The 17,666-nt window shown below is 40.8% G+C and overlaps 1 protein-coding gene across 13 annotated transcripts in view; it reads right to left on the minus strand.

The window, feature by feature from the left end:
- Positions 1–14,943, minus strand: part of LOC106608626 (nuclear factor 1 B-type) — a 98,113-nt gene extending 83,170 nt beyond the window's left edge. For 2 of the 13 annotated variants that reach the window (XM_045721612.1, XM_045721608.1), the window contains exons 1-2: positions 14,736–14,943; positions 2,096–2,627 (exon numbers count right to left, since the gene is read on the minus strand). In XM_045721612.1, coding sequence (XP_045577568.1) covers positions 2,096–2,627; positions 14,736–14,834 — 631 coding nt within the window. In that variant the 5' untranslated portion in view covers positions 14,835–14,943. Of the gene's footprint in view, positions 1–2,095; positions 2,628–6,842; positions 7,485–9,136; positions 9,511–14,735 lie in introns of those variants that run through there. The other 11 variants (XM_045721609.1, XM_045721615.1, XM_045721611.1 and 8 more) reach the window with 9 other exon arrangements.
- Between the last annotated feature and the right edge of the window lie 2,723 nt (positions 14,944–17,666).

Below are 17,666 nucleotides of genomic sequence, written 5' to 3' on the forward strand. Positions count from 1 at the left end.
AAAGACCGCCCTGGGCACTGGTAACGGTATGCCAAAGACCGCCCTGGGCACTGGTAACGGTATGCCAAAGACCGCCCTGGGCACTGGTAACGGTATGCCAAAGACCGCCCTGGGCACTGGTAACGGTATGCCAAAGACCGCCCTGGGCACTGGTAACGGTATGCCAAAGACCGCCCTGGGCACTGGTAACGGTATGCCAAAGACCGCCCTTGCGCTGTACTCGAAAACGTGTCCTACTTTTCGGGGCTGTTAAAAAAAACTGTTGGAAAATCTTTGAAAGTCTTGTTCAAAAGAAACGGCTAACAAAATGTCCGTCCTGTTGCAAATGAAGATTCGATATGTGGTGTCTAAGCTACTCAAAAAATGAATATGGTAAAGCTGCCAATACAGGAAAAGATGATTACCCTTCATCATTTGGGAAAAATATTAATAACGGAAAAACATATTTTCAAATATTAAGATTCCCCAACTTGGCAACCAAATGTATACACATCGCAAGTGGCAAATGCAACATTTAGACTTTAAAAATATATATAAATCATTCAATTAAATTACCACAACCTATGGTGTGCAGTATGCTTTGGAAATTATTATTCCTTACATATCAGCGGACCACATTCGAGACATTTTGAGGTGTGCTCTCTGATACTATTCAACACTGGCAGATGCAAACTAGACATGAGAATCAGCAGCGCCCCACAAAAGACACAAAAGAGGGTCTGATGCCAACCATGGTGCCAGTGGCAACCATTATTGTCTCTCTGCTGAGCCTTCTGCTTCCCCTGGTACTTATCAAACACAAAATGGAGGCTCTGCCTTTCATGACAATGAGCTAGCTAAACTGTCTGCGTTTCTTCTCCAACAGCCAATGTATTACGCTGGGTATCTTTCTGCATGTGTTGGCGTTACCGTTAGAGGATTTATTGTGGCCCTGGTTGGACAGGGAGTTTGAAATAACTTTAAAATGCACACTTGTAATATAAAATCAAACAAAATGTTAAGGAAATAGACGTTAATGTAGTACAGAAAAGTTACAAGTAGCAAATACCTAAGAGAATGAATAAGAAAACAACCAGAATTTGCCAGAATATAAATTTGCAGTGCGGTATAGCAACGTCTTGTAAAATGATATATATTTGGTCTGAGAAAATGACTGTTTCTTGCTAGTTTCACCTTCTTACAACAATATAAAGACCACTATCATAACATCAAGAAATGCTATGACTACGTTTGAGTTTATAGGCATTAAGTTCATTTCTGTATTACAAGTTTTCATTCTATTTTAAAAATCCAATACATTTACATTTTCTTACCCAACAAATCATGTAATGTATATTTTGCCAATGTAATCTACTGTATTTATGCACTATTTGTGAAATTTGGTCAATTTCATTAATTGACTATATGCCGAGTTTGAAGTAACACATTTGTTAATTTTACATCTGTATCCAAACTACATTTATCAGTAAAAATCTAATGTAGGAACTCCTTGTTACAAAAACTAGATTAAATATCTAATCAAAAATCAAGACTGATATCAACATTTGTCAGGAAAAAATAAATACTTTACATCCATAAAAAAAAAACGTGCATTTCTCTCTTTCCCTAAATCCCTTTTTAAAACCATAAATTCTTATCTGTCACATCAAATTATGTTCTAATTTCTATTATGTTCAATCATCCAAAAGTGTACAATACATTTTGTGAACACGTAAGTCTTTGTAAAGAGAACTTGTGTGTGTCTAAACAACACAGCATTCACAACTGCACCGGTATCAGACCAATCAGAAGAGAAAAGCAACGCAACACACACTATCTTGTCTTCTATTGTCTGTGTGCGCAAATTATGTGTGATGGTATATTATGGTTTTTATACTGGTTATATTGTATTGTATAAAACATGTAAAAGCCTGATTGCACATTAGACTTTTTTTTCTTTCACGAAAGGCCAGCCTCCTTCTGAAGCCACCATAGGTGAGAGACTCCAACCACCCTCCAATGAGGCGGCCAAGATGGCAGCAGATATGACCAACGACCTTGGCCAACCCCTAACTCCACCCGCCCAACCAGTGATTCACACAGTAATTCAACCTACCTTGGTCCTGGACATAGTATGCTAGAAACAAGTCGAGCTCCTTGACCGACACTGTAATGTGATGTGGCTGGACGCAAAGTGCTGGGTTGGTGCAATGCGGCGACTTGACGAGGCGCTCTCCGTCCGTACTTTCCAACGGGATGCCTTTGAACAGGATGACCATCACCAGATCTAGGCGCCACACCTTGTCGGCCTGCCGCAAACAGTCGATCCGGCGGATCTTGCCCTTCTGGTCAGGGTTGGAGAGGACGCAGCACGGGTGCTTCTTGCCCGTCACGCTGAGCACAAAGTCCTCGCGGTACTCCTGGCGAATGTCCTTGCGGAGCTTGGCGAGGAGCCTCGAGGCCCACTTCTGCTTGATCTCGGGCTTCTCGCTGAGAAGTTCGTCCTTGACCGCACGCTCCTCATCCTTAGACATCCGCTTCTCATGCTTCTTGAAGTACTTGCGTTTCCTCGCCTGGAGGTTGAACCACGTGTAGGCGATGGCACGGACGTGAGGGAGAAGTGCCTCGATGAAGGGATGAAATTCATCCTGAAAGGCAAGGGGGAAGGGAAGACAGAAGAAAAGAAACAGAGAAGTCATGTCAAGTGACTTTTTCCCCCAAAAGTTCCCATTCGATAAGCCAGAAGTCACCCTGAACAAAAAATAAATAGACAATACACACATTCAACTTGGTACAGAATACCTTATATACAAAAGTTGACGTTAGGCATTTTGTGGTTAAAATACAGTAAAATTATAACAACAAAATGAAAACAATTCTGTACTGGAGACAAACCACAATGTCATAACTGTCACATATTGACTCCTATAAGACAGTCAAGTCTATCTGGTCTGAGAGTTTACAGCACAAATCTGTTCAGAAAAAACAGGAGAAACACCATCCTTAACACCAGTTTTACCATCTTAAATACGGCTGGGGTTACATCCCAGAAATAACAATCTAGGTTGCCGAAGACATGAGGATGCCACTGTGTTTATTACAACCGCCAACACCACAATACAGCAAAGCCCACATTAGAATGTAGTCTGGTGCTGTTCCCGTTTCCCCCGCACATGCTCTGACTAAGACTGCTGGGAAGCCCACATTAGAATGTAGTCTGGTGCTGTTCCCGTTTCCCCCACACATGCTCTGACTAAGACTGCTGGGAAGCCCACATTAGAATGTAGTCTGGTGCTGTTCCCGTTTCCCCCACACATGCTCTGACTAAGACTGCTGGGAAGCCCACATTAGAATGTAGTCTGGTGCTGTTCCCGTTTCCCCCGCACATGTTCTGACTAAGACTGCTGGGAAGCCCACATTAGAATGTAGTCTGGTGCTGTTCCCGTCTCCCCCAAACAAGCTCTGATTAAGACTGCTGGGAAGCCCACATTAGAATGTAGTCTGGTGCTGTTCCCGTTTCCCCCGCACATGCTCTGACTAAGACTGCTGGGAAGCCCACATTAGAATGTAGTCTGGTGCTGTTCCCGTTTCCCCCGCACATGCTCTGACTAAGACTGCTGGGAAGCCCACATTAGAATGTAGTCTGGTGCTGTTCCCGTTTCCCCCGCACATGTTCTGACTAAGACTGCTGGGAAGCCCACATTAGAATGTAGTCTGGTGCTGTTCCCGTCTCCCCCAAACAAGCTCTGATTAAGACTGCTGGGAAGCCCACATTAGAATGGAGTCTGGTGCTGTTCCCGTTTCCCCCACACATGCTCTGACTAAGACTGCTGGGAAGCCCACATTAGAATGTAGTCTGGTGCTGTTCCCGTTTCCCCCGCACATGCTCTGACTAAGACTGCTGGGAAGCCCACATTAGAATGTAGTCTGGTGCTGTGCCCGTTTCCCTCGCAACATGCTCTGACTAAGACTTCTGGGAAGCCCACATTAGAATGTAGTCTGGTGCTGTTCCCGTTTCCCCCGCACATGCTCTGACTAAGACTGCTGGGAAGCCCACATTAGAATGTAGTCTGGTGCTGTTCCCGTTTCCCCCGCACAAGCTCTGACTAAGACTGCTGGGAAGCCCACATTAGAATGTAGTCTGGTGCTGTTCCCGTCTCCCCCAAACAAGCTCTGATTAAGACTGCTGGGAAGCCCACATTAGAATGTAGTCTGGTGCTGTTCCCGTTTCCCCCGCACATGCTCTGACTAAGACTGCTGGGAAGCCCACATTAGAATGTAGTCTGGTGCTGTTCCCATTTCCTCCGAACATGCTCTGATTAAGACTGCTGGGATGCCCAGATTAGAATGTAGTCTGGTACTGTTCCCGTTTCCCCCGAACATGCTATGATTAAGACTGCTGGGAAGCCCATATTAGAATGTAGTCTGGTGCTGTTCCCGTTTCCCCCGAACATGCTCTGACTAAGACTGCTGGGTAGTTGGTAAGAGGATCATGCTCCCTCACACTTGCATTTCTCTTATCAAACCGTCCACATTCCAACATGTATTTGCCCTTCGCTGGAAGTGGAGAAACGATAGTCTAGAAGGGGGGACTGGAGTGTAGTCAAAAATGCTCATAGGCCGGTATTAACATTGGTTTGGGACTAGGTTTGCAGTCCCGTGTCATGTCCCTTAATGTGTTTTCATAGACGCATGGCACTTACTCTGAGTCATTCCTAAATCTAACCAAGGTTGACAATGAAAATGGCATCTTGGCACAACCTCCACATTCTTTCTAGTTCCTCTGCTCCTTTAATAAGGGGGGATTGAAATGCCCTGTGCTAAGCAGAAATTAAATCCTTTCTAAATCCACTTTAGGTAGGTAGGTTAGATTTGTTTTTCCTCATAAATGTAGGCCTGTCTATAGGTAGCTTGTTTGACTGCAAAGTGCAATGCCAAGGAGCATGTCATTTTGACTAAGACAAATTATTATGAAAAGAATTAGATGTTTAATGATTCAAATTCCTATGTATAAAACCAACTTTATTGCAAATAAGTTTAAGTTTAGATAAATCTATGGCCAGCCTAAAGTGTTTTAATACACTTTTAACATAAACAATAAATAACAAAGCAATCCCATATCATAAGGTGAATGCACCAATTTGTAAGTCGCTCTGGATAAGAGCGTCTGCTAAATGACATAAATGTAAAATGTAAATATTATACCTTTTTGGGCTGAATAAACAGCAAAAATGTAAACATCAGAATGTTTAAGTCATTAACATTTCAAACTCAAAAACTGTGAGACAGCTCTTTTGAAAAGGGCTTTGGAGGAGTTAAACCACATATTGTTCTTTGTGTAGGCAGGCAGACGCCTCTGGGAAAACCACAGAGATCCACTCCCTCCTGTATCTAGGCTCTCATGCTACTCGCATGGTGTTGCTCAGAGAAAGCCACATCGTTGCTCTGCACTGTCACGTGCCAATAAAACGCGACTTTGGGCGCTTAACTAAAACACTGAAGCAAAATCGGTCGTTAATAACAACTCATTACATTTTTAACAGTATGAACTGATGTTGTTATAGCCCTTTTGCTTTAGAAGGCGAGTTTCTGAAAGATTAAAAGCTACGTTTTTTGAGTCTTTAGAAGAAAAAAAATGTAATATAGTCAATATTGCTGTGAAGTGATAGTACATTTTAAGCAAGACATTAGTTGTTATAAAAGTGAAGTTAGTTTTTTAACAATATTGCCAATAACAGTAACAGAAAGATATATAATTCATTACATGAATTAGCTTTACTTACAAAGGGACCATAATGGCATAAAATGTCCGATTTGCTACATTTGAATAAATTGTAATTACACAGCAACCAATTAAAACTCAGAAACTGCTTCCCTTCATATAAGAAAGTAAGCCGAGTTTGCACTAGAATTAAGGTTTAGCTACGCAACATTTCTAAGGTAAGCCTTGGAATTGCATGTGATGCTGTGTAAGACAAATGAGTTGGCAAGGGCCTTGTGCAGTGAACTTCAGTTGAGGCCATAAAAGCCCAATCCTCTTAAGCACAAACTAAACCACATCTCAGTCAATCACTTACTTATGCCAAGTAAAATATAAACAGTCGAATTGAGTCAGCCAAAAGCCATGCTACTCTGTCTAACCACTATCATTGTTTTCATCTTCATTCACTGCAAGTGGCTCCCATGCAGCTCAACTGAGTGAAACTCTCTCCTGATACGCACAATGATTATTTTGATTTTATAATATTACCTGGCCATAACCAAATTGGGGTCATCTAAATATATATAATAATAATAATATAATTTGGTTAAAGGGTAATCTGTTGATTTGTTTCAGATTACACATGAGACACGGGACAAAGGAATGCAGTTTTGTATAATTTCATCTGATAGCATGATTATGATCACGGCATTTTGGAAGATGACTTTTACTGTAGTTTATGTCGAATACACATGGTGGTACTACACATATACTCTTTGGGGGGGGGGGTTCTCTCTCACTGGTAACACACATGTTCTTTCTAACTCAAAATGAACTTGTCATCCTATAACACAACCTATTTCGTGCACTTTTAATCAACACGCGTAAGACCAGGTGAAAATCATATCCATACCAAAAGTTACACAAAACCAATGGCTGCTACAAAAGATAAGCAGTATATGAACTATAGTTTTATACAAAACACGACCATTTTCAAAGCATTGTTTTGTCGATAGTCGTCTGGTAGTGCAAGTGACTATCTTATAACTAAGATATCTTATAACTAAGATAGGGCGACTCAATAAATTGCGCGGCACTAGCGTATATAATAAAGGCACATAATCGATAATAAGAAATCAAAACTTAAAATCATTCCATATACCTGAGTAAGACAAATCGGAGAGTACATCATGAGCCAGCAGTGTACACAAAATAGGTACTTCGATTGATTCTTCTGAATGCCAGGTATAGGCTACCACTTTATCGCGCCATTCCTCCTTGCCCGTAAAACACCATGCAAGATTGTGGAGAAGTTATACGCGCAAAGGTGTTATACAAGAACATCAGTTAGATTGTGGAGGTCCAAAAAAATCCTCTGTTCTCAGTTTAAATGGAGACGATCATGGAGACGATACGGCAGACAGGCTATTCTTTTCCAAAGCAGCACATTGAATCCCTATATGGCTATCTCAATCCGAGCCGGTGAATGAAGTTAAAAAGAAAACCCGCTTTTCTGGAACAGTGCGCTTTATAATGTGAGAAGTTAATTCATGAAAGCATTGTGAAAAGCACAGAAAGCGCTGAATTTCAGATTCCACACACTTCTTGTTCAAACTTGATAGCCTATACTACCGACCTGTACACCCTCAGTCTGCACGATACTAACAAATCCTTCCCCAATATGTTTTCTCTCACTTAATTACACAGTCATAGTCTATACTCCTCCTCCTCCTCCTCCAACAAACGCATTCCATTTCCACTAGCCCACCTTTTCGTTTCCCTCAGAAAACACAGCATAAAACGACCCCCCCTCTATGAGTTATGATTTTATGAGCGGAAGACTTTGGACCAGCGCCCCGTTCAAAAAGAATCGCAATGGAAAATTCCCCTCACGGATACAGTAAGGACTCGAGACATTATTCGTACTCTGTTTTACATACAGCTTTCACCGGGTCGTTCATTTTCCTTTACAGTATACAGGCATATGTAACAGAAAATCCAATAGAAATGCCCAATATAGCGTATAATAAACTTCTAAAATGCATTTCTCACTCACTCCACAATATATACAATGGCCCCCTCTACTTACAATACATGTTGAAATTGCAACAAAAGTAACTTGATTTGCCTTGATGGCACACCTTTAATAAAACTGAAAATAGTTTAGAATTTCAAGTAACCTAATTCTTATTGCCTGATACCTCTGGCTCCCCACCCCTGTATCTACAAAAAGCTCAGTGAAAGACCTGAAGAAATGTAACCACTCTCAAATTCATAGACTGGGCTATGGATACAAGGACTGGCCATCCATGATATCAACATTATAGTTTTAACCATGTATTGAGGTTATATAATGTTTGTTTACGAGTACATTCTTTACAAACATTGGAGTAAAAACAGCTTTTGGGTTCTGGGTTCTGATGAGGCACGACAGTTGAACTAAGCTCGTGAGGCATTCATAAAGTATATTCTTCAAGAATCAATGGGTACATATCATAAATGTATATGTCCATAAATTGATGTAGCAACTGTATATTGCCACTTTAAATGTCGGCAAATATATAGCATATGGCCTTTCTTAACTATGCCAGTTACAGGAAACTGTTGAAACCGTGGTATGTCACGGTGGCGCATGGTTCTGATGTAATTTGGATAAACAGTGGACTGGTTCCAAAACTCTGACACACCTGAGGTCATTACAATTTCCGCACGACCCTCCACATAAACGAGATAACAACATTTTCCAACACCACAACCGACTAGTCATCCAGATCCACCATTTAGGAACTACTGGAACAGCGCAGAGGGCAGCCTGTCAACGACTCTTCGCTCCAACTCCACAGTAATATACATGTACTGGCCCAAACTACCATTTTGTGTCAAACAAATAGTAAACAATGTTTCATTATTAATCCTGAGAGAGTAAAAAGCGATTATGCGTAAAAGTATTCTCGACAACTTCGCCAATGGCACGTAAACCTGTTTTTCATTGCACGCGGAGGAACATCGTGTTGTTAACCTTTTCCTTTACACGGAAGTTACGGCTCATTATTGGACTATATAGCAATGATATAAATATGGTGTAAATTAGAACAATTATCCCTACAAATGTGCACTTTTTCGTTCGCAGAAAACTAGACATTGTTGTAAACGCCTTGCCTCTGTAATCTCCTATAGAATTGCTCTATACATTACGAATGAAGTTCATTGCCACACAAGGGGGCAGGGGAGGTTAACGCAGTATGTGTGCCAATACATTTTCTTTGGGCGCTCCTCCGACCAATGAAAAGCATTTGCATATCTGTTAACGGGTCTTGTCCAGTTGTCATTGACATAATTCTATTCCTGCTCAACCAGACCGGGTTGCAGTGAAGAGCAAGTCAACAGTAGGAAAAGGCGATGTTGTAACAGTTGTAAAATGACACATTATTGTAATAATAATCCACGTTCACGTACCATTGCACTGTATTGCATGGATTTAAAGGGGGATCCTGGAACCTGGGTGAAACACAAGCCGGTGCCTTCACATTTCTCACGTTCAACTTTGTGCTATTCAGGCTTTTTTTCTTGATAGTGCTTGCAAAAAAAAAACGGAAGAGAATTCTTGGCAGAAATGCGCGTAAAATCAAGTCGCCCCCCCCCCAAAATCTTCCTTCCTCTTCAAGTCTTACTTTTGGATAGGTTTTGGGTTGTTCAGTTGTTGTTGAATGCGATCCAGAAGAGGCTGAGTTTTCGGAACTGGGCAGGTCTACGCCACACTTTCCCTATCTGACTGCCTTCTCTGTGCCGCTCTGCGCAGCCAAAGAGAGCTCCGCACTAGAACTTGGATTCTCGCCTCTCATTGGTCAGTGCCGCGGCGGCCTCACGACTCCGCTTGTAGACCCTTCACTTCCGCTCGCTACTCAGTGTTTGTTGCAATACATCACAGGCTGCAAACTGCTGGACTGGCAGAAGTTGTGGTTAGTCAGTGGTTATCGATGTGAGTTAATTTATGTTATCTGTGGTTACAAGGAAACCAAATATTTGTTTGTTTGTTAATATGTCAATTAGACATATAATCATAACACAATGTTATTATATTATAGGCTATAGCCTACTGGCCACTAATAATAATAATAATACTCTTTATGAAACTGCTTTTAATAGGCATACTATTATTAGCATATTACCATGATTATTATACCAGGTACTTTTTTGGTTTTTACAGCCCATCATTTATAATAGTTTTCAAATTGTACTAAAGGCTACCAACAGTGAGGCTACTGTCGTTTATTGATTTGAACTAGGCTTAAATAACTACTCTTGGTGAAGTATTTCCTTAATATGCAAATCATTCATATTCTATATGAGGCAATTGCATCATTATTCTCTGGACCAATACAGTAGGGAAGGTCAGGCTTGGGTGACTCCAAATGATAATGGATAATGGACTGTGACAGGATTTATACAGTCCACAGACTCTGCATTTTGTTTTATACATTGTAGTTCAATGTTTTATAATTAAATAATTTCATTTAATTAGAAATGCTTAATGAATGATAGGCTAAGTGAATATAGCCCCAAAGGACGGACATAAATACAAATGCCCAACAGAACATGGATATGGCCTAGAGAGGTCACTGAATCTAACCGTCTAATATAATAAAGCTGATTAGAAAGTTATTTATTTGTTCTATATAACTTGTATAACTCCGAAATGAAAACAAATATGTATATGCTATATAATTTAAGTGTTTTGCACAGACCTTCAATCAATGCAACAATATTCCATTTGCCAATTAACATTGATTGTTCAGAAATACCGCTATAAGAGCAAATAAGGCTGCTTTATTCAATTACTTCTTGATATTGTCCTTGATATAGTCCCTGACATGCATGCAGGGGAAGAATGCACTCTGCAAAAACTCAGAGGCAAATTAACTAAACTAGCGCTATATGTTAAAACATGTGCTCTCAAAATGTATCCCTATCTGGCAAACACATGTTTTACGCAGCCTAGCTACGATAAATAGGTTACCGGTAATAAAGAACTTTTACCATTGTCCTTATCTGATTTCACCGCCTAAGCTTTTTTTTTTTTTAAAGCAGTCCTTCCCTTCTTATGAAGAGGGAACCGGAGTATAAATCGACACCTACCCATTGGTACACTGACTCCGCTGAGAGTGAACTTGAGAACATTTTCATGAGAGAACATATTTCATGAGGAAAAATGTGAGTTTTCATACTGCCTCTTTCACAGTAGGCAACTCTATTAGAAATGCTGTGTGTTTTGACACTATCTAGACAACTTTTTATTAGGAGTATTTTTGGCACGCAATTATTTCTCGATAAATGCAAGAATAAGGTGCGACAAAATCTAAGACGTAGCCGAAATAACATTTTCACATCTTCACATTAATTTATGTTTTTTACCCATTTTACGCACGCATTACGCACAACGTGCCCACAGTTTTTACATGTATTTTTTTGTTTGCATTAAATGCGGTGTATATGGTCTTCTGCTATAGCCTACTGTATGCAAATGTAAAACATCGTTTTCAATGATAATATATATTGTGCTTATGTCAACCCATATGTATTTGGTCACGCCTTACAAAACGCTCCAGTGGACGGCGACATGAATATTTCAGTGACTCAAAGTCACTGAACCTTGTTCTATTGGCCGTTGGACATATGTTGGCAATATAGATGTGATTAATATGTTGCCTTTTGATCAAAGTGCATGCTGAGTTTAACCATGTAATGTCGTTGCATAATATTTTGATAAGGATTATTCACTAAGACTTCATAAAACAATCCTACATTCGAATGTCCATTGTTCATTTGAAACCATCAACTCCAAGTCGCATTCGACAGCTACTATCAGGGCCTTTCTATTGTACATTTTCGGTAAATTATATTGTTTTCAAACACTGTACACTCACTGTACTCTAACAACACTCATACAAAACAAGATAAAGGTCCATGCAAAAAGACAACACTTCACAAAGTGTTATTTTTGCCGAACATGTTGCTTGTAATTCTCCCGTGTTATATTTTGCGCCCTCAATGTTACAATAGATACATCTACGCATTGGTGCCCATCTTTAGACCTTTCGTGTGTTCGTGTGTGTGTGTGTGTGAATTTGAATTCATGAAAGACAGAGAAAAAGTTACCAGGAGGACTGGTGTATATCGATATAATGCTAAAAAGATAGGTGGAGTATATTGAGAAATACATTGATGAATCAACAGAATTGTATAGCAAGTAGGCCTAGCACAGAGATAGAAAGCATGGAAATTAGGTCAGCAGTTGCAGTTGCAGTTGCTGGGGAGATTTGGACCAGATTCATGGATTGGAGGAGAGAAAGGAGAGGGGAAAGAGAGCCCTGCTGGTGTCAAACTTGGCCTGTAGACTATACAAGGAGCCAAATAGTGTGCCAGACAACAACACTGACTTGGAGAACAGACAAGGAAGATTGCGAAAGAGTCATAAGTGTATCAGACAAGAAAATGAATCATGTTAAACCTGTTTTTTTAGGAATGTGAAAATTAAAATCATAATTCAATTGATTAATTGACCACCATTTTCAGCAGTGATTTTTCTGATCATTGACAGACTTGATGGTTAAAAACACTATCGACTGCAACCCTATCCGATTTTAAATATCTGTCTTATCTTTGTGAATATCGTCCCCCAGTGGTGTGGTGTGGGATTACATCGCACATACTTTCTGAAATAGTCTATTGCAGTGGCGAAGAAAAACGTAAGAAAAGGTCTCTCTCATAGTCTCTCATTTTAACTTTGTATTGATGTTGAACTGCAAACCCAGTGTGGATATTACATCATCAAAAGCCTTCCCTAACCCTAACAAGACTACTAAACTGACAAAAAAAATGAATTATTGGTATATGGATAAGTTCTCACTTTACAATACATAAACTTTATACCATAGTAATAACATGCTACTGCCTATGTAAGTACAGTGTAATGACAGTGGATGTACATGCATTGTAGAATGAGGGGAGGTTCATTGTATTTCATTTTCTATTCCAGTAGGAGGCGCCAGTGTTCTTGATTGTGATAACTATACCGTGAGTTTGGCACAACAGTAGCTTGGGACTGACAAATCCTAATTCAAGTGTCAACATCAAACAGACATGAAAGCACAGTGCAGAAATCCACTATGTGGAATGACACAATTCCGTCAAAAGCAGGCTATGGTCTGTATCCCATTGTGAGGTTTGACACTGTTAGGAATACATTTCTAAATAAACTGGACCTCAGAATTGATCTCCTATTGTCCTAGACCTAGACACAAAACAAGCTGGACAAATGAGCTTTAGTAGAATAAAATGTCAAACCACAGATGTAAATTCCTTTGCTCTGGAGGTCAGCTTCCCCTCCCCTTAACCATTAGCGGGGGAAATGCAAAACTGACCTACGATCAGTGTCTAGGGGCAACTTCCCCCTACACGACTTCCTTCACCCTGGGAAATGCATGGGTACAACTGCCTTTTGTCTCAGATCGCTAAATGAACATAGTAGAGGTGAACTGGAGGAAGGCTCACATGGCAGAACAACAGTCGAGGTGAACTGGAGGAAAGCTCTCATGGCAGAAACACAAACTCCTCGGTATCTCGTCATAGCCATAGAAAATTGTAAAAAATGTCTCCCGTCCAACGTCCCCTCATTTATCTACACTGTCAATTCTTTCCACCCCTTCTTCAGGTAGGAGGAAAACTTTTCATTCATTTGGTATATTACATCCAGCACACTGATCAAATCCAATAATAATATCCATCTGGAGAAACACATGAACAGGAAAGCAAATCTAGCCTGCGGATGTACAATATCATAAATAGGGTTGACACCAAATCAGAAGGGAATAAACAGAAAATCTGGAATCCTCCAACCAGGATTTCTAGGAAACCGGAAACATGACATAAAAAGGATAACAATGAAAACCTGAGCAGTTGCTAAGCAAAGTTTAGGAGGAGCGATAGGACTTGGGACAGGGAGGTAATTGTATTCTGTAGCCAACCCAGGGGTGCTCACTAAAATACATTAAAGTGCTAGAGAGGGCTGTTTCACACTTACACAAAGACCACCACCGTTGTTCTCATTATAGCAGCCACTCGGCATGTCAAGTTCCAGTAAGCTCATCAGTGATTGCTTGACTTAGTCATCCAAACAAGTACAGCGTTTGGAGAAGTGTGATCGCTGGCTGGTCAACAAGCTGATTACGAAGCGCTGTAGCTGTAACCTGTCTGTTACAGTAAAGAACCATTGCCAAAAACCGTTTCAAACGTAGCCCTTCTAAAAGCTGCTCAGGCTTGACCTGTAGACAGGCCGTCACTGACACAGTGTCACAGCTCAAAAGAGAATGAGGTCTAACATACTGACAGGTATTGTAGCGAAGTATAATACAGCAGCGGTGCAAGCGGTCAGACTTACTTCAAAATGTATTGCCTCTCAAAAAAAGCTATTTGGGCAACTTGGGCCAACGAATATCAATTTGGGCTAACTAATACCTGACATTTTATTTATTTATTTATTTTATTTATTTATTTCACCTTTATTTAACCAGGTAGGCAAGTTGAGAACAAGTTCTCATTTACAATTGCGACCTGGCCAAGATAAAGCAAAGCAGTTCGACAACATACAAAAACACAGAGTTACACATGGAATAAACAACATACAATCAATGATGCAGTAGAAAAAAAAAGAAAAAAAAAAAGATTATATACAATGTGAGCAAATTATGTGAGATAAGGGAGGTAAAGGCAAAAAAATGCCATGGTGGCAAAGTAAATAAAGTATAGCAAGAAAAACACATAAATGAATAAATAAAAATACATAAATGCCCTTTAAATTCAATCATACTTGCAGCTGAAAAGAACAACTCACAGCAACGTTCAGCCTGGTCAAAACAGGATGTAAAAGAGAGGGAGTAACTGTAAGTTGCTAACCGTAGGTCGCTCTGGATAAGAGTGTCGGCTAAATAACAAAAATGTAAAGGTAGAACGACAGCAACATACAGAGATAGTGAGAGAGAAAGAAACCAGAACTTACCATCCACCAGGTCCTAGCTGACATATCGTAACATAGCTGCCATTTGATGGCACTGTCTGTTGCTTTCTGTCCAGCCATTGTTGTGTTTGCTACCTTCATCGGACGCAGCTCAGTGGAGGATGAGACACCTAATCAAGGAGAGATCAGTCACAAGTGGCATGCTGTGCTACATGTAAGCCAATCCTACCTGACAGACTGCATTATGGGAAGGCTACAACACGACCACTGAGTGTGTCCAGACTCCCTCATATACCCAACCAGCTTTCTCTCAGTCTGTGTGTGCGTGTGTATGTCTGTCTCTTTCTTTTTCTCACACATGCAACACAAACACACACACACACACACACACACACACACACCCCTTCCGCCTGGATTAATCTTGAGAACAGGAGCATCATTCTTTTGTAACGTCTCAGAGTCAGCCAGCGGTTGTTATGCTCTGTTGTGACGCAGTGCTGGCTGAAGTTTACTTGTATTCTTGAGTGTTTCAACTTGTCTTACCTAAGTTCCATATAAACATTTGATAAAACTACAAAAGTCATATGGTCAACTTCTGCACATTCATGTTACATTACATTTACATTTCAGTCATTTAGCAGACGCTCTTATCCAGAGCGACTTACAGTAGTGAATGCATACATTTCATTTCATGCATATACTTTTTTTTGTACTGGCCCCCCGTGGGAATCGAACCCACAACCCTGGCGTTGCACACACCATGCTGGCGTTGCAAACACCATGCTCTACCAACTGAGCCACAGGGAAGACTGTACTATACATCCCCAAACAACCAAGAGAATACCAGCTTTGTTACTTGGTTAGGCCAGACAAGAAAACAAGTGATTTTTCTTCTGAGAAACAAGTACCAACATGTTATTTAAAAGGGCAGTAGAAAAGACCTCTCTCCTGCCACATTCCAAGCCACCAACTGGTCACATTGTCCTCTTTCAGGCAGCTGGGTTACCCACGTGAACCGTGGGTGGACTGAGCAGTAAAACATGAATGGCAGTGGTTCTGAACTGTTGGCATTCAGAGTCCATGGCATTTAGACAGAAGGCCATTGGAAATAATACCTTGTGTGTTGTGCAAATAACCTCTTGCATGCATTTGCCCCCATGCTCGTAGAAGGGGATTGTGAGATCTGAACTCTTCTTTTTGTGAAACACTTACTGCATGCTGCTAAAGTTAGCTACCTGATTAGTTAATACCAACACAATAAGTGCCTGTTTCCCGGACACAGATTAAGCTTAGTGCTAGATAAAAAAGCTATTTCAACTGAGATTCTCCATTCACCGTGCTTTTTAGTCTAACACTAGGCTAAATCTGTGTCCAGAAAATGTAGGCACCAGCCAACAAATGGCATAATTTTATTACTGTTATTGTTCTAAATAGTACTGCAACATCGTATTCAAATTGAAGGTTCTACGCCCATTTATACTTACTTGAAGATCATTTACTTGAAGATAATATACTTACTTTAAGGGTCTGATTCACTATACTGCTTGGACCCCCAAAGCCTTTCAAAACACACAGAATAATCTGCAACGAACTGAAAACAAAATACATTATTGCCTTGGCATAACTTACACAATACAATTCTGAATATTGTCAAGGATAAACAAACAAACACTGATAACCAAAGTCAACATGCAACTTCCAAGAAAAATCGAATCAAAGTTTATTGGTTGCGTACACAGATTTGCAGGTGTTATAGCAGGTGCAGCGAAATGCCAACAGGGCAGTAGATTGTCTTATGTTACCAGCTCCAACAGGGCAGTAGAATGTCTTATGTTACCAGCTCCAACAGGGCAGTAGAATGTCTTATGTTACCAGCTCCAACAGGGCAGTAGAATGTCTTATGTTACCAGCTCCAACAGGGCAGTAGAATGTCTTGTGTTACCAGCTCCAACAGGGCAGTAGAATGTCTTGTGTTACCAGCTCCAACAGGGCAGTAGAATGTCTTATGTTACCAGCTCCAACAGGGCAGTAGAATGTCTTGTGTTACCAGCTCCAACAGGGCAGTAGAATGTCTTATGTTACCAGCTCCAACAGGGCAGTAGAATGTCTTGTGTTACCAGCTCCAACAGGGCAGTAGAATGTCTTATGTTACCAGCTCCAACAGGGCAGTAGAATGTCTTGTGTTACCAGCTCCAACAGGGCAGTAGAATGTCTCATGTTACCAGCTCCAACAGGGCAGTAGAATGTCTTGTGTTACTAGCTCCAACAGGGCAGTAGAATGTCTTATGTTACCAGCTCCAACAGGGCAGTAGATTGTCTTATGTTACTAGCTCCAACAGGGCAGTAGAACGTCTTATGTTACCAGCTCCAACAGGGCAGTAGAATGTCTTGTGTTACCAGTTCCAACAGGGCAGTAGAATGTCTTATGTTACCAGCTCCAACAGGGCAGTAGAATGTCTTGTGTTACCAGTTCCAACAGGGCAGTAGAATGTCTTATGTTACCAGTTCCAACAGGGCAGTAGAACATCTCATGTTACCAGCTCCAACAGGGCAGCAGAATGTCTTGTGTTACTAGCTCCAACAGGGCAGTAGAATGTCTTGTGTTACCAGTTCCAACAGGGCAGTAGAATGTCTTATGTTACCAGTTCCAACAGGGCAGTAGAACATCTCATGTTACCAGCTCCAACAGGGCAGCAGAATGTCTTGTGTTACTAGCTCCAACAGGGCAGTAGAATGTCTTATGTTACCAGCTCCAACAGGGCAGTAGAATGTCTTATGTTACTAGCTCCAACAGGGCAGTAGAACGTCTTATGTTACCAGCTCCAACAGGGCAGTAGAATGTCTTATGTTACTAGCTCCAACAGGGCAGTAGAATGTCTCCTGTTACTAGCTCCAACAGGGCAGTAGAACATCTCATGTTACCAGCTCCAACAGTACAGTAGAATGTCTTGTGTTACTAGCTCCAACAGGGCA

This window comes from Salmo salar, chromosome ssa07, assembly GCF_905237065.1.
Source record: "Salmo salar chromosome ssa07, Ssal_v3.1, whole genome shotgun sequence".
NCBI lineage: Eukaryota > Metazoa > Chordata > Actinopteri > Salmoniformes > Salmonidae > Salmo > Salmo salar.